At 43.4% G+C, this 22,413-nt stretch overlaps 1 protein-coding gene across 2 annotated transcripts in view; it reads left to right on the top strand.

Annotated features, from left to right (window-relative positions):
• TAF4B (TATA-box binding protein associated factor 4b) overlaps positions 1-22,413 on the top strand; it is a 114,818-nt gene that overhangs the window by 50,444 nt on the left and 41,961 nt on the right. For both annotated transcript variants that reach the window (XM_039528067.1, XM_039528066.1), the window contains exons 11-13: positions 2,077-2,207; positions 13,088-13,213; positions 14,396-14,452. In XM_039528067.1, coding sequence (XP_039384001.1) covers positions 2,077-2,207; positions 13,088-13,213; positions 14,396-14,452 — 314 coding nt within the window. The remainder of the gene's footprint in view (positions 1-2,076; positions 2,208-13,087; positions 13,214-14,395; positions 14,453-22,413) is intronic.

Below are 22,413 nucleotides of genomic sequence, written 5' to 3' on the forward strand. Positions count from 1 at the left end.
TGACGGGAAGAGTAAGGTAAGTCAACAGGAGAGTTCCTCCTGTTGACCCCCCACAGTGTAGACCCGCAGTAACTCAACCTAAGGTACGTTGACTCCAGCTACGTTATTCACATAGCCGGAGTTGCATAGTGTAGGTTGACTTACCGCAGTAATCTAGATATAGCCTAAGTGTTAGATTGTTTGCTGCAGAGAACACACATTTGTACAGCACCTAGCAGAATGAGATCCTAATCCTGAAGTTTTGTTGAAGAATTGCCACTTTTAGGTCTGTTATTGAGTGACCAGAGAGATTGAAGTGTTCTTCTATTGGTTTTTGAATGTTATGATTCCTGATGTCAGATTTTTGTCCATTTATTCTTTTGCATAGAGACTGTCCGGTTTGGCCAATGTATATGGCAGAGGGGCATTGCTGGCACATGATGGCATATATCACATTAGTAGATGTGCAGGTGAACGAGCCCTGGATGGTGTGGCTGATGTGGTTAGGTCCTATGATGGTGTCCCTTGAATAGATATGTGGATAGAGTTGGCACCGGGGTTTGGTTCCTGGGTTGATGTTTTTGTTGTGTGGTGTGCAGTTGCTGGTAAGTATTTGTTTCAGGTCGGGGGGCTGTCTGTAGGCGAAGACTGGCCTGTGTCCCAAGGTCTGTGAGTGAGGGATCGTCCTTCAGGTTAGGTTGGACACAAATCTGACATCCGGAATCATAACATTCAGAAACCAGTAGGAGAACACTTCAGTCTCTGTGATCACTCAATAACAGACCTAAAAGTGGCAATTCTTCAACAAAAAAACTTAAACAGATTCCAACATGAAACTGCAGAACAGGAATTAATTTGCAAACTGGATACCATCAGATTAGGCCTGAACAAAGACTGGGAGTGGTTGGGTCATTACAAAACCTAAACTTAATTTCCCCATTACTAATTTCTCCCTACTGTTACTCACCTTCTTGTCAACTGTCTCTAATGGACCACTCTTACCACTTCAGAAGTTACTTTTCCTCCTGTAGTATCCTGCTGTTAATTGATTTAATTTGTTAGACTGACCTCACACTTGGTAAAGCAACCCCCATCCTTTCATGTATTTATACCTGCTCCTGTATTTTTCACTTCATGCATCTGATGAAGTGGGCTCTAGCCCATGGAAGCTTATGCCCAAATAAACGTTAGTCTCTAAGGTACCACAAGGACTCTTCGTAGTTTTTACTGATATCAGCATTGGTTATCAGTAGCTAAACTGTGCTGTCTATTTAAAAAGAAGTCAGGGTTGTCCAAGTACCTATGTGTAGATGTGCAGACATGTTGATTGTGTCAAGCACAGGAATACTTCTCTTTGGCTATCCGCGACTGTGAAAGTTGCAGAAGTAACATTTAGCTTTGGGTGTATGGCCCAAGCAGCTTTGCTCAAAGCTGTCTTCCTTTTCGATATCAGCTGTTGAAATATGGAGAGAGGCGGTAGGGCTCATCAGGGAACAGGGAGAGGGCAACCCAAGAGAACAGGTCAGAGGTGATGGCATTATGACCCCAATTGGACTAGATATATATTTCCCAAGTTACCACCTAGGGAATCCTAGATTAATTTGGTATATACTGTTTGGTCAGAGGTAGATGAGAAGAGGCTCTTACGCCTGGAGTACATTGCAAAAAGCATCATTGAAATAAATGTCATGAGTTGTTAACAAGCAGTGTCTAACAGGGCAAAATGTAATTCTCTATTTTTTTAATTACTGAAATTAACAGAATATGTCACTAATTTCTACAGCTACTATTTCTCCCCCCCTGAACATAAGGCTTGATTTGTGTTCTTATTAACTTTGTCCTATAAATGACCTTGCAAGGAGAATGATTCTAGAGGCTAAGTGAAACAATGTCTATATTTTCTGAAGCTCCAGGCTAAGTTTTATTAATGTAATGTCTAAGATCTTTGAAGTTGTGACTTTACCAGGAAAATCATAATCTCCAAACCTTTATTCGTAATGGGTATGACTTCCAGGGGGAACAGAATACCTGCTGTGCTAATTATTTCAATTATCAACTACTCCTAAAACATGTGATGGATTTTCTCTGCTTCCACAGGTAAAAGGCATGACATTATGGAACCTAACTCTGATGTTGTGAACTTGATCTCCCATGCTACACAGGAGAGATTACGAGGGCTCCTAGAAAAACTGACTATAATTGCTCAGCATCGAATGACAACCTATAAGGTAAAAGAAATTATTAAGCAAGTTTTGCATTAAAGTTTCTCTTCTGCAGCCTTAAAGGCAAGCTTTCTCTCCATATAAACACACACATGCTATATGTAAATTTTTAATCTGGCCCAAGACTATTTTTCAGGCTTGCTACTGTTAATGGTGGCTTACAATTAATCCTGATGTTTCCCTTTTGACATCTTTGCTATGTGCACCAAAAGTTAAAATACGTATAAACAAAGGAAAAAACCCTAATTCAAACATTTCGTGGAAATGGTAATTTTAATTCAAGGACCTTTCTCATGGCACTTTACCATTGTACCATTTCTAAAAACGAAATGCTTTTCACATGGCTAGTTAGTCTGCATTGACTTCAGTGGCGCTAACACTTGCACAGCCGTAAAGCAGGGTTGAATTGCCTGTAGAACTTTCATTACTGGTAGTGATGCATGAGCTTGAAAGAACAGAGTTTGGCTTTCTGATCTCAGCTTGTTTGAGGGGCTGACAGTAACTTGCAAATTGAACTTACTGTGTATAAGCAACAAAGAATCCTGTGGCACCTTATAGACTAACAGACGTTTTGCAGCATGAGCTTTCGTGGGTGAATACCCACTTCTTCAGATGCATACTGTGTATACTCGATCATAAGCTGGTTTGTTTATAAGCCAACCCCCCCAAGATGTATAAGTAAAAATGCAAAATTTTTATAACCTGTTCATAAGCCGACCTTATAATTCAGGGGTCAGCAAACTTTGGCTCCCCGGCCATCAGGATAAGCCACTGGGGGAGTCGAGATGATTTGTTTACCTCAAGCATCTACAGGCATGAAGGGAAACCTAAGTAAAGAGTGTCCCGGCATGCCAGCTGCTTACCCTGAAGGTCTGGGACAGCAACTGGTGGGGAAATGTTTTGGGGGGGAAAAGCTGGGAGTCAGGTGAGTAACCCCTGTGACCACCCCCCACATGACCTCACCCCTAGACTGGGACACCCACACTCTCCCCATCCCATCCCTTCCCACCTTATCTGGGGAGGGCCAGGGGAGGATGTCTCTGACCTGGCCGCAGCATGTTGCGGCGGGCTGGGCAGCGCGGCACGGCTGCAGCCTGCCAGCCCTGGAGCTGCAGCTGCTTCGGAGGCTGGAGGGAGAGCAGCGTGGCCAGAAGAAGGGAGAGACTGGCCCCGCCTCTTCTCTTCTCTTCTGTCTCTGCTGGCTGTGCTGCCTCTCCTTGGTCCCTCTGTTGGGGGGAGGGGCTGTGTCCCACCTCTCCGTCTCCATTCATAAGCTGACCCCTTCTCTGGTGCTTCCCTTTTTTACTAAAAATAATTCGGCTTATGAACGAGTATATATGGTACTTCATAAGGAAGTAATTGAAAGACCACAAACGTGGATCCTCTAGTACTATTTTTAGACACATTTCAGATTAAAACCACTGAAAACACCCTTGCACTGCTAGGATCCTGCCACTTACGTGGTTGCTGAATTGTTTACAAATGAAGCTGCATGTGGGAAGAAAGTTAATAACTAGTGAAACTAACAGGAGTGTGCCCAGGTGTACCACGCCTTTGAGACCCCTTGCTTTGAGACCCCAGCCAATCATAGCACAGCAAGCTCAGCTGAAAGGAACTGCAAGGTTTGAGCTAGTCGTTCTTGGTTGGTACCAGAGGAGTAAGGAGGAGTTCTTCTTTGAGTGATTGCTCATATGTATTCCACAGTAGGTGTGCATGCTCGCCATATGCACCGGTGTCAGCTTTTCCCTTAGCAGTACCCATACAGGGGAGCGCTGCTGCGACCCCTAGAGTGGTGCCTCTATATCGCGCTATAAGCAGAGCTGCACACTCCCCCCACCCTCAGTTCCTTCTTGCCGCCGGTGAAGGTAGTCGGAAGGTCTTGCTCCAGCCTTGCTGCAGTTTCTCTAATTGACCTTAGTGGTACAGTTACTCTTACTAGTTTTTCAAGTAGTTAGAGTGGGCTCGGGGCATGCCCCGTGTCCCAGGCTTCAAGTTGTGTGACTCCTGTCGCCATTCTATGCCCAGAAGTGATCTGCACGCTGGTGCCTCCGCTGCTTGGGCGAAACTCACGTGAATGAGCGCTGCAAGATCTGCAGGTCATTCAAGTCTCAGACTAAGAAAGAGAGGAACGTCAGCCTTTGCGCGCTCCTGATGGAATTGGTGCTGGGCCCTACCCTGGCACGCCGAGCGGACTTGGTGCCCGGCACCGCATCTTCAGTGCATAGCGAAGTCCCCTCCACTAGCTGGCACCGCTCCCCTTCCAAGAAGCAAGGGAAGACTTCCGTCTCACAGTGGCACCGAGAAAAGGAGAGGGGTGAGGCTGGTCCTGAGCCGGGCAGCCCTCGATTCCCCCCCCCCCCCCCCGGCCCTAGGCCTCCCACTTGTGTTGAGCAGAGCAGCCCAGTTCCGTCTGCGCATGCCTCCCCTGCGGAGAGGATGCTGTCAACGCCGGAGGCTGCTTAGGCCACACGAGACATCTTGAGCTTACCGATACCAGTGCATTGCACGTGTTGGTCCCGAGGCAAGCCGCCGCTGGGCACTCATCAGACCTCCCCGGCATGGCGCAGCCCCCGCACTGAGAGCCACTCCTTACCTCGTTCGACGTGGTCTTCTCGCAGCTTATGCCAGCCCTCTACACCAGTCAGGTTGACCAGCTCACCGCTCGAATGGGAGTCTTGAGGCCCCTCCACGCCGTGCAGCAATGGGTGCAGGCACCGTGATAGGCTCCGCTGACGCTCTTCCTCGCATCGCAGCTACCGGAGCCAGTCTCGACGCCATCGATGTCGATGCTCCTACTCGAGTTCCCGCTCTGCCAGGCATCACACTCAGGACTCCTCTTGCAATTCACTGGCACTGGAACATCATTGCTCCTGGCACTGGGACGAGTACAGGAGCAGCACTTTGATGGGTACCGGTCCTTGGTGTTGAGGTCCCAGTCCTGCAGAAGGCACCATCGATCTTGCTGCTCCTATGAGACATGCACTCGACGGTGACCTCAGCATCGGCACCCAGCCGCCCATCGCCAGGTCGTGCGGCTCAGCCGGAACAGATGATGCCACCGGGCCCCCAAATTGGTCAGTGGCAAGGAGCACTGTGGCAAAGACAGTGGTGTCAATAGGCACCGTGGCTGCAGATGCCCACCCAGACAGGAACCTGATCAGTGGCCGGAGTGTACCAGGCTCCTTTGGCCTCCTCTTCTCGGCAGAGGGACAAGTCAACAGGTCCCAAGTCGGTGGCCCCACACCCAGACTCTGACCTGGGGACCGACCCCCCCCCCCCCCCCCGGTACCGCCCGAGACTCTTGGCTCTGTACTGGCCCCTTCTCCAGCACTGGATGATGCTATTACAGCACCACTGCCCATTCCACAGAAGGACTTCAGGGCACCTCCTTAAGAGGGTGGCGTCCAACCTCCAGCTAGAGGCTGAGGAGATGAAGGGCCCATCTGACTCCCTTTTCAACATGCTGACGTCCTTGGCACCGGGCTGTGGCCCTGCCCTTCCACCAGGGAGTAGCCAACATTTCCAATACCTTGTGGCAAACTCCTGCTTCCTTGGCCCCCATTTCCAAAAAGGCGGAGAGGAAGTACTTCGTGCCGGCTAAGGACCATGAGTATCTTTATTCCCACCCGGCACCTAACTCTCTGGTGGTAGAATCTGTAAACCACAGAGAACAACATGGCCAGCCCGCACCTACCCCCAAGGTTAAAGACACCAGGAGACTGGATACTTTTGGCAGTAAAGTTTACTCTTCGGCAAGCTTCCAGCTCAACGTGGCCAATCATCAGGCCCTACTAAGTTGCTATGACTTTAACTTATGGGGGTCCCTATCAAAGTTTGAATGTCTCCTCCAGGAGCGGGACAAAAAGGACTTAAAGACTCTGGTAGAGGAAGGGGCGGCAGTGGCAAAAGCAGCCCTCCAGGCGGCGTCGGATGCGGCCGATGTGGCAGCCAACTCTATGGCTTCCGCCATTTCCATGTGCGGGGTGTCGTGGCTCCTCCTATCCGGGCTGTCGGTGGAGGCCCAGTCCCTCATGCAGGACCTGCTGTTTGACGGGAAAGCGCCGTTTGCGGACCAAACGGATGTCCGTCTGCGTGGGGTGAAGGATTCCCGTACCACCCTGCAAACCTTGGGCCTCTACATCCCACCAGCTAAGGACAAGCCCAGGCCTCAAACTTCAGCTCCACCTGCATGGAGCAGATACCAGCCCCCATCCAAGATGCTGAGAGACCAGAGGCATCGGTCTCAACGTCAGTCCCGCTCTGCCCTGCAGCCCAGGCCCTCTAAGGGCAAGAGGCAGGGAAAGAAGCGGTTTTGACTATTTGCAGGGGGCACCAGGCTTGTTGCCAGGGAAACCGCCTGATTAATAAAGTTTGTGTTCTGCAATTGATTGTCTGCCTTCTGAGTGGAGTGGTCACGTATAACGTTGGACCACTGGGTCCTCAACACCCTTTCCAAGGGCTATGTGTTGCAGTTCACCTCTCCCCCGCCTTACCATCCCCCGTCCCTGCTGAGCCCCGGGGACCCGGAGCATGCTCACCTTCTAGGGCAGGAGGTGGTGTGTCTGCTCCACTTGGGGGTGGTGGAAGGAGTACCAGTAGACTTCCAGGGCAGAGGCTTCTTCTCCCAGTACTTCCTGATCCCAAAGGCAAAAGGGGGGCTGAGGCCCATCCTGGACCTACAGGATCTCAACCGGTTTATGGTCCGCTCCAAGTTCCGCATGAAAAGCCATGAAAAGGAGACAAGTTTAGTTTAGAACCTTAAGCACAGGAATTTAAAGGGCTCATGGACAGGGCTGAAGACCCTGCAGAAGGCCAACCATTTGTTGGACTTCGTTACCCCGGAAGGGGACTGAACTTGAAGGAGTGACCTGGCTTCAGAGCTGGGGCAGTAAGAACTGATAAAGGCAGAGAGTCTCCAGGGAGACTACTCTGTACCGGGGCAGTGCCTGTGCCCTGGGGGCACTGCTATATACCAGAGCAGACACGGACTAATGCTAGCCCAGCAGGGGCTGAGAACTGAGCCCAGAGACTGGACTAAAGACACGAATAAGAGCACAGGGACAGGCCCTGTTAGACCTTTTACCCCACAAGGGGTTCATCCATCCATTCAACTATTAACTGAGTGACTTAGCTGGAGGGCTGAGCCACTGAAGACCTGCCTGAGGGCCATAGCCAACAGGGGACGCTGGCTGCAAAGAAAGGAAAGAGTGCAGGATTGCTCCCATCTGACAGCAAGTGCTCACAACAGGTGAGTGCACACTGTCATAAGGAGGTTTTTAATTTTTAAATACATTTTATAGATTAGTAAACATGGAAGAGGCACTATCAGAGAATGGGAAATGAAGTACCTGGCCGTGTCTACGTAATAGTGTCTGAAGCCACTGGACATGCTGCTCCAAAACAGAAAGATGACATGGAACGAAATCCAATCTGAAAAAGTGTACCAACGCCTAATGAGAAGAGCCTCTGGAAGTCAGCAAAGTTTGACATCTCTGTATCCCAACCAAAGACTTGGAAATGAGAAGCCTTTTTAGCACAAGTGAGGTGAAGCAGCTGCTGAAAGCTTGCAGGAACATTGGGGAGCTATGCCTTTAGCATTCTGTAAAGACAAGACCGCAAAGGGCAATTTCTGAACAATGGTCTTAATGTAGCACATAGACTTCTGACTGCCTTTGTCCTAATGGGATGGAAACCAATAGATTTGTCAAATCAAGAGCTTCATAGATCATAGAATATCAGGGTTGGAAGGGACCTCAGGAGGTCATCTAGTCCAACCCCCTGCTCAAAGCAGGACCAATCCCCAGACAGATTTTTACCCCAGTTCCCTAAATGGCCTCCTCAAGGATTGAACTCACAATTGAACTGCCAGAAGCTAAGCTAGAAAGATTATAACACTTCATCAGATGTCCCATTTCCTCAAAACAAAGGCCGTAACAATTCACAATCATGTAGATAGTCTTAAGCAAAAATGCAGGCTCTGAAAAATAAGACTTTGTTAGATACTTGTTTTTGCATAGGTAGTGTTTTTCTTGTATGAACTTCCTCTATAATGTGTTTTTTTTTAAAATGGGGGCTACCTCTTTTCATAATGTAACTAGGAATATACGTTTTTTTTTTAAAGTGTGATAAATTCCCAAATGTAGAAAGTAAAGAACACTGTAGGTTTATGTGGCCTCAGTGTAATTCTCCTTCCCTTCTCCGCTAGGGCTAGGTATTCGTTTGCAACATGGGAATGCATTCCTATTTTGCATGTGTTCTACCAGCCAGGTGAGCATTCACAAATTCAGACTTGCATGTGCAAAAGAGCTAGATTTCAAATTTGTGTATCTAAAGCAGGATATGAGATACACCATGTAACTCTTCAAGAATTACACTTTGATTAAAATAACTTCCACCCATACTGTACAATAGGAGCAGTGAAAATGGGAGAAAAATCCTCTTGGAAGTTGAGTCTGGCCAAAAGCAAGTAATTCTTCCCCTTGCTGGACAGAGAAGTAAATATTACAGAGAGCAACATGCATAGTATTTTTGTTCTAGTCCTTCTAAAGAAACAGTCTGTACAGTAAAAATCTTCATTTGAGTCCACTATGAAATTCTGCATCCTGTGAGCTAGTCAGACACAACTTTTTCAATGCATCTTTTATTAAAGTAACTGACTTAATGTGCTATATTGTTCTCCTGTTCTCAAAAGTAAGGAAACCGATGTTGAAGCTTCCATAACTTCTTTAATTTTAGCTCTGTTGTGCGTAGCCATTACAACGCATGTGAATCCATAGATAAGTCTAGTTACTCTATGAAGATACGAAGTTGTTACAGCTGTTATAACTAGTAGCTAATGCAGATCAATAAAGGAGGGCGAGCTAGCCAATCTTCGCAGCTATCTTCTTGGGTGATGTTATATGATGATGCAGTTTTATAATGGGTTGTAACAATAGGAAGACCACAAAAATGAAACAAATGAACTGTGTATGAGAGAAGCTCATGTCCCCAAGTAAGCCTGTTGCTAGGCAAAGAGTGTGTTTAATTTTAGTATGGGCACTTCCAGGCCCTCTCCATCCAAATTCTCCATCCTGATAGAAATCGGTATGGACTTTAAGCTCTATAAAAGTAGACCTGCCTGTCCACCCTTATTGAGGGAATCAACAGAATAGCTCAAGGAGAGTAGTAGATATGACTGCCTTTCAAAAAGCCTTTGATAGTTGCCACAAAAGCTTCTCATAGGTATTCATGTAGTCACAGTATACACGATAAAATTCTGTCACGGCTTAGAAACTAGCTAGAGAATAGAGTGGGAGTAAATGGTCAGTTTCTACATGGGAAGAGGTTAATAGTAAAGTATCTAAGGTATGTCTTCTCAGAAAAGTTTAGTGTATTGAATGAGATGGAAGAAGTTGTGAATAGTGAGGCTGGAAAATCTTGCAGATGACACAATTTTGGGTTAGCCAAAACTAAAGGATTGTAAGGTATTTCAAAAGGGTCCCAACAGTCTTAAGCAATTAGACAACACAGTGACAAAAGATTCTTGTGCTTGTCTGCATTGAAACATGAGTTGTTCAAATTTTTCCTACATGTTGATGGGTTTTGTGTATGGGAGAGACATCTAGGTGTCATTGTGGATGGATCACTGTAGAACACCAGTCAAAGCAAATGAGAAGTTAAGCTGTGTTGTGGAGGCATCACTAGCAACTCCATAAAGTTGAGTTTTTCTGCATAAAGCAAGGGTTCAACCCTTTATATGTGTATCCTCCCCCAAACTACTGTGCTGACTTGTCACTTCTCAGAAAATATCATTATGTACTCAGCGAGTTTGCTAATCTGTTCAGGAGTTAAAACTAAGTAGGGCCTTTAAGCAATTTAGTACCTACTATCAGCCTTTTTTGTGCCCAGTAATCTCAATAACTGAACACACTCTTCAAACTTCCCATATAGTGAAAAACTCACTGCAATTTTGTTCACATACAACACTTGAGCATTTTTTAGGATTGGTGATCAGTTTTCCCATGGCTCTCTAGAGGCAGAAGGATGCAATGGTGTACTACAGGGAATCCTATGGAGAGGTGCTCTTTCGAAGTGGCCAGCATCTCAACCGGACTGAGTGCCCCTGCTGTTTCATATGAGCCCACCATCTTTCTTGAGCAACAGTAGCTTCAGTCCTATTGCGAACAAGGAGAGATGGCGGCCATTTTCAAGGAGGGCTTTAACTGATAACTGTTAGAACATTCTGCAGCCTGCTCTGCCTAAATGACAGAGGTGGCCATTACTATAAGCAGCTTAATGCTCCCTCCACTTAATGGTCCCTTTTTTGATGTGTTTTTGGATTGAGCTAGAACTATCTACTCTTCAAGGGGTCTCTGTTTTTGTTTTTGTTTTTTGTTGCCCCGATTTGGGGGGAACTCTTGGTAGGAGTTGGCATACTAAACCGCAGCTGCTTTAGTCAGAGTTCCCATTCATTCATAACAGCATGATGATTGAGTAAGGAAACAGCAAGTCACGTACAGGGAACATACCTGCCTTTGAACTTGCTGCCAGGTATTTTCCCACTGAAGACATGCCTCATAATCCTCTAGCTGCTGCAGAAACGCTTCATTAGAGTATGTGGAAATAACTTTATGTATACGTAAGTATACATGCAAAATTAAGGTAAAATATTTGGAGAGTTACGTACACTTTAGCCAACATATTAGACTAACCTGCACCAATGCCCTTTTAGGACTCCATGCATTACACAAAAAAAGAGGGTGGGGGGGAATTGGTGGTTTCGGTTCGGGGGTGAACTGTAGAATTTAAGCTGACACACATGGGATTTTTAAAGTGCAGTTCTAGTCCGAAAACATTCTTGGAGTGTCACTTGGGGAGAGTTCTGTGTTTGCCTTTCAATTACTTCAAGGGCAAACATGCTCAGTTTTAAAACAAAAGGACATTTTTTTGAACTACCAGCCATGCAAACTCAACCTGACATATGAATCCAGCTTTCTGGCTTGTGATATGCAATAATAGATTATGCAGACCAAATTGTGCCTTCAGTTACCCCTGTGCAACCTCAGTGTCTTTGCTGGAATTGCACAGGTGTAGCTCAGGGCACAGTTTAATCTTGTATTGGAAATTTAACAATTATGTTGGCGCATGAGTGTGAACAGAATCTTGCTCTCACATAGCGGTATTGGCTCTGCAGTATGAACAGGAGTAAAATGTATAGTTTTATCACTGTAAAACAAGTGGTTATGATGCCAAATGTTCACAGGGAGCAGATCTGTTGAGTTAACATGTTCCGTTTTTACATATTCCATATATAACTGAACTTTAAAACTAAACAATTGAAAAAATAGTTCCTGCCTTACTTCAAAGACCTAATTTCGGAGTCCTGTTTCCCCTATGAAAGTTGAGAATGATGCTGTTACCTATTGAAGTGGTGTAAGAAATCTCTATTCTCTACTTAAGCTTTAAATCTTGCATTTGGGAACTTCAGGTTGTATGTCTGATATTCCAAACTGGTAAAGGGTCTTAAGCATTTTAATTTCACACAGCTTCCTTACCTGCCATTCAAAGCAATACTGCAACATGGTGGATTCTAGGTTGCTACCTCAAAACAGATTCTACTAATGTACCAATACTGACTTTCAGGATTGTGCACATCCTGTGGGGAATGGTACAAGACCTAGAGCAATAGCAAAACTGAGTGATTAGGGCAGAGGAGAATGGGATTCAAGGGTGTGCTTTAGGATTTCTTACTTAGATTGCAAGCTCTTTGGGGGCAGGAACTGTTACACTGTGTTTTTAGAATGCCTCACACAGTGGGAGCCTGGTCTCTGGTCTCTTGAGGCAATACCGTAATACAAAGAACTCTTAGAAGAGGGGATCAAGCTGCATATAAGGGGAGAGAAAGGGATTGGTTAGGTCTGGAGCAATGGTTGGTTGAGAATTCTGTATTAGTAGAGGTCGAGTCGTGGATTTTAAGATATCTTTGAATCCACTAGTTCTATACTTTTTCCATTTTAAGTTGTTGATTGGCACTGGCACAATTTGTATCCACATCCGATCTGTAATCCGCAAAAATGATCCGCAGATATTTGCATCCGTGGATGCGGATACCCACAGATATAAAGCGGATATCCATTGATTTGCAGGACTCTACCTATACTCACCTTCATGCACAAATGTAGTGTAGTTACCATTAGCATTAATGGGAATTGTTAATCAACCAAGGTGAAAATATATCCCTAAAGCTATAATGAACAGTGCTAATGTGCACTCTCATTCTCAATCTAAATATCTTTTAGCTGGTTCTGGAAAAAATGTAGTCCCCTCTTCCACCCCCTTTGGAAATACCAGTAAGGTAATTGATGTTCTGGAATGACTAGCTGAAACAATGCTGCAACATTTAAATTATTATATTTTGCCAGCAGCGTGAAATATAGTTCCTATCTCTAAGATGGTTTTCTTAAGTAGGTGGTAAAAATGGATCATATATATCCTAGTTGTATAACATTTTGACTTTAAAAAAAAAAATTTGCTCAGTAAGAAAATGGTTTGTGTGTGGGGTTTTTTTCCCCCCTTAGGTGTAAACTGGCAGTTTCAAATCACACACATCTAAAACTGAAGTTTGTTAGACAGTGAGGATAGGGAGTCAAATAGAGGAACTGGATGCTAATGGCAGAGGGCTATTAAGTAGCTGAATAGACCTTTAGGACCATACTGTAGTTGGAGAGAAGACATGCAAATGGATTCTCTTGTAAGCAGAATCGTATGGAAAGTACTTACAACGATCAGCTTTGAAAAAAAGAATTTCATGCAACTCAGCTTCTTTCCAATATGTTTTTATTTGACCTAGGATAGGTTTTTAGCAGTGTATAAAAGCTTGATCAGCTCTAATTGTTATTTCTTGGCAGGAGAGTAATAAGTATATCGTATCTAGTGACACCAGAGCACAACTTAGATTTCTTGAGAAGCTGGATCACATGGAAAAACAGAGAAAGGATGAAGAGGAACGAGAAATGCTTTTACGAGCAGCCAAGGTGAGAGAACATCTTATTGTTGGCCACCGAGAAAAATAACTGTCTTTTGAACACCAGACATCCAATGACACCTGTCTCGTTATAGTCTACATTAAACTTGTCAATCCCTGATTTTGCTATTATAACATGTAAGTATATGTTAGCATGGTCTATGCCAAGCAGAAAAGGTGTTCTTATTGGGTTTTTGCTTCTCTTAGAGATGGATGTTTAGCTCACTGGCAAGCCATGGGGTAAATTTCTATTGCCATCTCCCTGCATATCTACTGTCCAGTTCACTGGGTCTCAATTTATTTTTTTGGCGCTAAAAGTGAGGAGTCCGAATCTTCCAGAAATAAATGCAAGAACAACATATGCTCAGCAAACATAGTATCACGATTGTTGATACAGAAATAAAAATAAATCTTTAAGGAATATAGTTGAAAGCTTGTAGTTACTTAAAGGCCATGTTTTGGTTCATTCAGTCCTGCTGGTGAACATAAAACCATATTTATTCTGTATTCTTAATCTGACCACCTGTCTTTGTTTCTGGATCCAACTTGCTACATGGTGCCTCATCAAAATGTTTGTCCCCACTGTTTCTGGTGATGCTCTGGAGGTGTGATCTTGACAAGCTGTGTGTGTTGCAATCCAGTCAGTCCAATATGTGACCCATTTCTGGCCTATACTCTGTTGGTTAAAATTGTTGTTTGAGCATGAACAAAACATGTAAATGCTGCACCACTGAGTGATTATATGGTCTTGGCTCAGTTTAAGTGTGTTTATTTTTTTTAAGAACTGATAAAAGTCTGGGGCCCATATTCTACAATCACTTGGGTGGGTATGGAATCTAGACTTACTAGGATCTCACTGTACTTAAACAAAAGCAATTTCTTCTTCTCTACTTCCTGTCCTTTTAAGTGTCTGCTGCTGACATGAACAACATCATGCCTAGACTGGACCTGACTGACAGCGTTAGCATCATTTTCAGTTTAAGCTTCCTCCAGGCTAGAACAGAGGCAGCCAGGCCCAGATGAAGAGGAGGGAGGCTGGGGGGCGGAGGGAGAAGCCAATCTGGATTGCGGCGTTCACCCCTGGAGCTAAGACATTCAATCACAAGAGAAAATTGTCACTTATTAAATATTTAACGGATGCTGCGGTGTTTAGATGCTAGTAATTTGTTAAATTTTCCTCTTCCTTTAATAGAGTCGTTCCAATAAAGAAGATCCAGAACAGCTGCGATTAAAGCAGAAAGCGAAAGAGGTAGGACTTTCAAGTTACCATGTTTGCCTTTGTGTTTTGAGGGAAGGTTGGCAGCCCTCCCCTGGCAATTAGGTCAGGGTTTATTTTGCTATTGCATACCATTTGCAGAGGCCTTGGGGAAGGACAGGAACTGCTACAGGCAAGGGCAGTACTTCAAATGAGGTCAATGAATTATGAGCTCTTTTTAACATTTAATTTTCATAGTTTAGGCCTGTCTAGAAATGGTTCTTTGTAAACTACAGCCATACACTTAGTAGGAATATAATGTGGGATTAGAAAAAAAAAAAGAAACTTTGAGATTTAGCATCTGGGACTGTACAATAGGCTACATTTTTCCAGGGTAATTGTTCGTTTTGTAAATCTGATACTGCTTATAATTCTTTGGCTGGGAGGCGGTACAGGGATTTAGTTTTAAATGGAAAACGCCTCTGGCTTTTAATTTTCTGGGCCCAGCAGTTTTCTGTTCTGGAATGGAGCCCTTGTTTCACACAGTTCATGTTTAGCTGCAGGGGTTTTAGTTTATAGCTTAGACTGGTTAAGCTTTTACTCCCAGAGGCCTCTGCATAGCAACTGTAGAAATCAACAAATAAGTTCATTTATGTCTGCAGCCTCCTCTCAGTAGCTGACTTTTTACATTTCCCAATATCCATTTCCTGACTCTTCTAGCCTGAGAGAAAAAAGCTCCACTAATTGGAGCTTATTTTAATTGAGCCTTAATATTGGATCTCACTGGAGTTGCCCCCAGAGCTACTGGGAACAGAATGAAATGAAAGTACCTAAGGTTGGGGGGAGGGGAGGGAGAGTGTGTGTGTGTGAGAAATTTTTCACTTGACCTACAGATTCTTTTCCCTGCTGAATAAATCATCAAGCCTGTTCACATTTCTGATTAAGGATCTGACAGCAGATGATAATAAAGACAATTGAGGTGTGAGACGTGTGATACAGAGCTGAAGAAATTGGTTTCTATAGTTACTTGACTGATTTCATGCAATTTTTAAGGATCTTTGTGCTAAATGAGAGTGATTTTTTTTCTGAGCAACCTTTTTCTTTAACTGTGCCTTTTGAACTATGAAATTTGTTGTTGCTTAACATTGCTGCACTTGGCTCCTAGGTGCCAGCAGCACTAGCAGGTTATTTATGAATGCTTTAAAGACCCTTATTGTTTGGATTAATGTAGGAGCTGAGGCAAAACAAATGGAAATCCAGTAAAATAGTCCTAAAATCAATGCTCTGGATTTCCACCAAAGTAGAAAGAGAAATACATAAAATGAGAGAGGGAGGAAGGGCAGAAGGGAGAACTTGCTTTTATTATGCTGGTTTTTTTTCATTTTGTGCTAAGAATATTGTCAAGCTTACAATTTGCAAGTGTCAGTGTTGCCTAAATACTCTCTCCAAATTGATTCTCATGTCACTGAGATTGCAGCAAATGTGTCTCTTCAAGTGTTTGTGTGGTTGCATCCTGATTTCCATTATCTATCTTGTGTAGATAACTTCTAGCACACAGTGCTTTATTGGTTTTTAGGGAGACTTTAATGCAGTATTGCAACCTAGAAGTACCTGTATGTAAGAAATTGATATAGTTCCTGGCCTCTTCTCCTTCAAACAATGTACAAGAGCCTGAAGATCCTAAACTACAATAGGAACTTGGAATCGAAGAAGTTGGATGGTGGTATTAGTCCTGAATATTTTGTTCAGTTCTCTCTTTAAAATGACTTATTAGTAAACCAGCAAGAAGGCACCTTGGTGGAGAAGACACTCCACCTGAATTTAGTGCTCATCCCTTCCTTAATTTGAGTTCATGTCCTTTAGACCTCTATTTTGTGTTAGTTTAAACAGCCTTTTGTACCATCTGTCCCATATTTCCATCAAATTTGTACACCCCACTGAATGCTCCTTCTAACTACCGCTCCATCAAAAGAATCCAGGCATAGGTTTGCCATACCTCTTTGAATAATAGAGATCTTTGCATCAGTGTGATTCTGGTTGCCTGCTGCTCTATCATTCCAATGTCCCTTTTAAAGAATGTGTTAAGTAGAGCTTCATAAGATTCCAAATGCAGCTTAACTCAGCCTAATGAGCTAGGATATTTTCTCTTAACAGATTCTATTCTGGGGCTGAGTGTTGCATTGAGCCCAAATACAACTGGTCTGTTCTGGTGGTACTTTACTGAAAGCTTGAAGAGGGCTGAATGTTTGCTTTTTTTAAATGCTAACACAAATGGAATCTAAGAGCAGAGAGAAATCAACAAATATCCTATGGCACTGACAGATTTCTGTGGTAATTCAGGAATAAAACTCGAAAAAGGCTCATTATCGCCAAGACCTTTTTGCCTGTCAAACCCTGAGTGTAGCCTGACCTCAAACACCTGAGCATCTTTGGGGCTTTGGCACACCTGTAGGCAAGGATAGTGCCATTTCCAGGTCAGCCTTTCCAATAAGGAGAGGTCATGGTGGCTACCCAGAACTGTTCGTAGCAGGAGCAATTCCTGAGTCTCTGGATCAGATCACAGATAATACCGGTAATTAAAAAGCCGAAGTTTGTAATGGAAGGTGACCTGCATGGAAAAACCCTGACGCACTGGAAGCCTTCAACATCCCAGCACCCTTTTAAGCCGTGTGCCCTGAAGAGTGGGGTGAAAAGGACTGGCAGAGTGAGGAGGGGCAGGGAACAGACAGGCCTTTCAATTGTTCTCCAGAGTTCCAGCTTTCAGTTAGAGCAACTTAAAACAAAAACAAAAAACTGTTGTGGTGGCAGAGACATCTTTTAAATTGGCAGCTCTGAGTAGTGGCAGTAGCACTGAGATGTGGACTGCCCTATTAATTTCAAAGGGGAATGGTAACTTGGATGTCAGTGATTCTTTAAATGTCAAGAGTTTTAACTATTTACTGCTCATCCAAGCATGGAAGAAAGGAGTAAGGATCACACCATGAAGAGCTAGGAAATAAAAATGAAAGGGTCTATTAAAATAGAACTCAATTTCCTTCCATTAAAGGTCTAAACCATGGGTTGTAAGCCTCTAACACAGGAGGGATTTGAAAATGAAAGTAACCATGAAACCCTTCCTGAAGGGATGTTCAGTTTTCCAAAGTTTGGTAAACAATTTGTAGAGGATTGGACTTTGGGTTTGGAAGCCTTAGAAATGGAGGCATAATAAGACTGTCAAACAATTTAGACACATGGGCCAAGACTTTCAAAAGTGGCCAGTGACTTTGGGTACTTCAGTGTTTGATGCCTAACTCGAGACACCTTAAGGAACCTGGTGGTGGTGGTGGTTGTTTTTGGGAGTTTGGGTTTTTTTAAGGAAATACTCAGTACCAGTTCAACTGGAAATCACAATTTTGAATGTGCCTGAAGTTGGGTATCCAAAATAGCCAGTCACTTTTGACAATCTTGGCCATAGTGTCTGTATTTCAGAAATGACATGTCTCCTGCTATGAACAATGTATAGTCATGGGTATTTTTAGTAAAAGTCACAGGCCCATGAATTTGTTTATAGCCTGTGTCCTGTCCAGGACTTGTACTATATACCCCTGACTACATCTTAGCTGGGGTGCTGCTCTGGGGGACCAGGACAGAGGTGCTGCTCTAGGGGGCCAGGACGGGGGCTCTGCTTTGGGGGCTGCTCCAGCAGCAGCTGGTGTGGTTGTCCCCGGGGCCAGCTACTTGGGCAGCCCTGGGATCAGCCACGGGTCACGGAGATCTAATAACATATCATACTTCCACTTTGCGCTCTTCATTCATTAAACGCTATCCCTCTCATTTTTTCTCCTATTACCACCCTCAGTTCTGTCCTCCTCTTTGTTTTATAGACTACCAACCTGCATTTCTATAAACTTATACCTGCCATCTGCTCATTATCCTAGGGATTGTTAATTGAGGGTGGGGTGGGGGGTTTGCAGGTTTTTGTCACAATGGTGAATACATATAAATTCAGGGTTAGCTCTCATCCCACAGCTGGCTGCAACATCTTTTTAAAACTTTTTTATTGTAAGTGCATCCAGAGACTTGGGCAGTGGACATATGCTTTTATAAATGAAATTATAAATAATTTCACTGACCTTTTTGGCCTGACCTCACTCCTCAATCTTCTCTACATTAACAGCCACCTATTTGCCCCTGCTCTGTCTATCTAGCCCACACAAAATTTGATCCTTTACTTCCCTCCTTCACCCAAACCTGTTAGCAAATTATCACCTACAGAAAGTACACATTCCTTTCTAGACTGCTATTGGGCACGCCTCAAGCTACTCCTTTATCCATCCAAGAATTTTGTGCTTTCTACTATACTTACTCACCTTGTATGTTAGTCTTTTGTGTAATAGCATTCCCAAAACCTGGGTAAATTGTTCATGGCTTTCCCACTAGTCTCTGACTTCAGGCTTATGGGGTATAAACCTCCTTTTTGTGAATCTATGATGCTTGTTCTTTGGACTTTAACATTCTAGTTTTTTTTCCTGCCACTCCCCATTCTATTCTAGTTTAATTTTTTAGTTAACTGTTTAATTTAACTTTTTTCCCTTCCCTAAAGTTTAATGTGCAAGTAACTTTGTATCATTCCCAGATGGTATATGTTCTTAAATATCAGTGTGCTGACTGGTCTCTAGTCCACTAACACCTTTTATTCCAGTGTGACTTAAATAGATGTACTAAAGAGCAGGAATATAATACGAGATGAGTAAGCATGAGCTTCATGTGAACCGAAAATTCCAGCACGTTTGTCCTATGTGTGGTGCTCATTGTGCATCTGAATTAAAATCTCATCTTTCGAGCTTCCCTTTCTCTCCCCTCTTTTCTGAAATCTTGTGTGCGTGCCATGGGACCTTGGAAACGGTAATTCTTTAATTCAGGGGTTCTTTTGCTTTTAATAGTATGTCCCACACTTTAGTGTCTCGGGGGCCATCTCTCCGGCACTTGTGTTTGCATGGACCGTCTCCTCACCCTCTTGAGTTTAACCTAAAATCACTGTGGCATCTACTGCACCTTTTTCAGCGAAACAGTAGTAGGAGAGGGTCTAACTTATTTTAGCAGTTACTAATATTTGCATTTCTCGTAGTTTCAAAACTAGTATTTCCACTTCCCTTCATGTTCCTTCTGTACCTCTGTTCCATTTATCCCCATCTCACCCCTTGCTCTACAACTCTGGTTATCTGTTCCCCTTCTACAGATTCACTCCTCCCATTTAAAAAATTTTTTCCCAGTTGCCTGATTATTTTCCCTGTTCCCATGCATGTGGTGCCCCACTTTTTAGTTCTCTGTTCTTCCACCCATTCCTTTTCCCAGTACTCTAGTCCTCAAGGTAGCTCAGATTTCTGGTTCACTGCCACCTCTTATGTAGTAGTAACCCCTGGAAGAGGCAGATGGCGGAGCTGGAAACAAATTGAAGACATCACAATGTCATCAACCAGCTGTTTGTTCTTCCGGTAGCAGCTGGACTATGGCGTTAGTCATTTGGACCATTGCTTTAGTCATTTGGTTATGTGATCTGGACTTCAGCATTTCTTCCACCCGCCAAGAAAGCGGATATCTGTGTGTTGAAGCAAATTTGACTGTTAAACAAAAATTAAAGTGCTCACACTTCCATGAAGCTGAAACAAATGAAAACTATTATAAGGGTGCAGTACAGGGCACATGCGACAGAGGATGTTGGAGAGCTATTCTTTCAGGAAATAAAGATGAGGCACAGTAAAATACTGAGGTGTCAGAGGTGCTGGATGAGACATAACCACATGGGGGGTGTACATCCTAGTATTTTGAAGCAGCTTAGGAATGAAGCTGCTGAGCCACTGTGTGTCATACCATATGAAAATCAGCTATCCTGAAGGACTGAAAGGTAGCAAATGTACATATAGTTTTTTAAGGGGGATTGTTTAGGGTCTTTTGGGGTTATGAAGAAGTCTTTATCAAAGTCAACCATGAGAGCCTGTTAAGGAAATTAAGGGTATGTCTGCACTGCAGTTAAACAGCCACGATTGGCCTGTGTCAGCTGACGCAGGCTCAGGGCTGTTTAATTGCAGTGTAGATGTTTGGGCTCAGTTTGGAGCCTGGGTTCTGGGGCCCCATAAGGGGGGAGTATCCTAGGGCTTGGGCCTGGGCCTGGGCCTGAGCCCAAATGTCCACACCACAATTAAACAGCCCCTGAGCCCTGTGAGCCCAAGTCATCTGCAAGTGTGTTGTTGCATTGTAGACATACCCTACTTAATTACAGGCCGAGAGGTAACGTGTACTGCTGTAGATTATAAACTTGTGAAGAGTGAGAAAATAGTAAGAATAAATAGATTTCAACATAGCAAAATGTTTAAAAATGGAAATACCCAAAATTCTGTAATAGGACCAATGTTTAATGTATTTGGTGAAAGGATGTAAAAAGTGAGATGGCAAAACTTGCAGAGCACAGTTTAGCTATCTCAAGATGAGATAAGAGTTGAGGGATTTAACCAGGGTAAGTAACTGGGCAGCATGACGACAGATAAATATCATACAAGGTGTAATGCACACTGGAAGGAACTACTAATAGTCATTGCTGGCTTTAAAGTTAACTAATCTCTCAGGAAAAAGACCTCCCCACTATTGCAGGGTTGTAGGCAGTTAAACACAAGCAACTGCTAAAAACTCAACAGCAGTCAAAAGGAAACACTATTCAATGTAAAAAGAATGAGAAGTATTGAATATATTATGGTATTATATAATTCGCTATCTTATGGAATGCTGTTTTTAGTCAGGCCACCCTGTTTCTCAAAATGTATAGCATAAATAGGAGTTCAAGGATGGGTGCTACAAATAGCTACTGAGAAACTTGTGTGAAAAAACACTGACAAATTGTTTAGAGATGACATGACAGAAGTTTACAGTATGAATAGTAATGTGAAGGTAAATGAAGTGCTCCAATTTTCACTCAGTGGCACATCTGTAACACGGAAATGCAACAAAATTGAAATACTCTTAGGCACAGCACCTAATCAACCTGTGGAACTCAATACAAGAAGATATTTGAGGCCAAGAGTTTAGTAGGATTCAGAAAAGGATTAGACACGTTCTTTTCTGAAAGGGATCTAAATCCTCAGACACTGGATCATAAGCCAGCCATTGATTTGGGAAGAAAATCTCTCTGCGCAGGTTTTTGTGTAACTGTCTTACACTTGGTTTTGAAACATCTGGTTATAGCCACTGTCAGGATAGTGGATTAAACATCTGTCCTGGTAGGGCAAATTTTAGGTAGTATTTACTTTAGACTTTTTTGCGACTGAAGCCATGCCTATGAATTTTTTTTAAAAATCCACAATATAATCTAATGCAACTTTTATTTAATAGTTTTTTAAAGAGCTACACACCAAGCCACTGCAGACCATATACTGCCTGAGATCTTGTATTTAACTCTAAAAAAAAAAATTAAAAAGCCAGTAGAAACATATTATATGGCTAATTAAAGCATTCAGTTAGAAAGGGTGTAAGGGGGTGGAGGGAGAAATTGCATCATAGGCAAGAAATAAAAGATGGCAAATGCATTAGTTTCACAGTCTTAAAGTTCCACCTCTCCTGGAAAGAATGTGGCTTTCACCTTGCAGGTCAGAAAACTGCTTACAAAACAAGTGAAATGTAAAGCCTCCAGTGCTCAATGGGCTAGGTTTGCTGAGAGCTGGTGTAAGATCCTGAGGAGGCAAAGTAAAATAAACATTTAAAATAGGAACCTGCTTGGCATGCAGCAAAAGGGAATGGAGAAGGTAGGTAGATATCTTAGAGCAGAAGGCAATAAAGAAGAGCATTCAAGAGAAGGGGCAAAAAGCTTCTGAAAACTTGATGCATGAAAGATAGGAGATTAAACACCTTGCATCCCTCAGCCTTTAGGTGAAGCAAGGTAGAATATATGGATAAAAAGAAATGAGAATGAGAGAAAAAGAGAAGAAAGTAATTTCAGTATCTAGAATAAACAACATAGGTTAAAAAAGACAGTTAAAATTTAGAAT

The sequence above is a fragment of the Mauremys reevesii genome, linkage group 2 (genome assembly GCF_016161935.1).
Source record: "Mauremys reevesii isolate NIE-2019 linkage group 2, ASM1616193v1, whole genome shotgun sequence".
Classification (NCBI taxonomy): domain Eukaryota; kingdom Metazoa; phylum Chordata; order Testudines; family Geoemydidae; genus Mauremys; species Mauremys reevesii.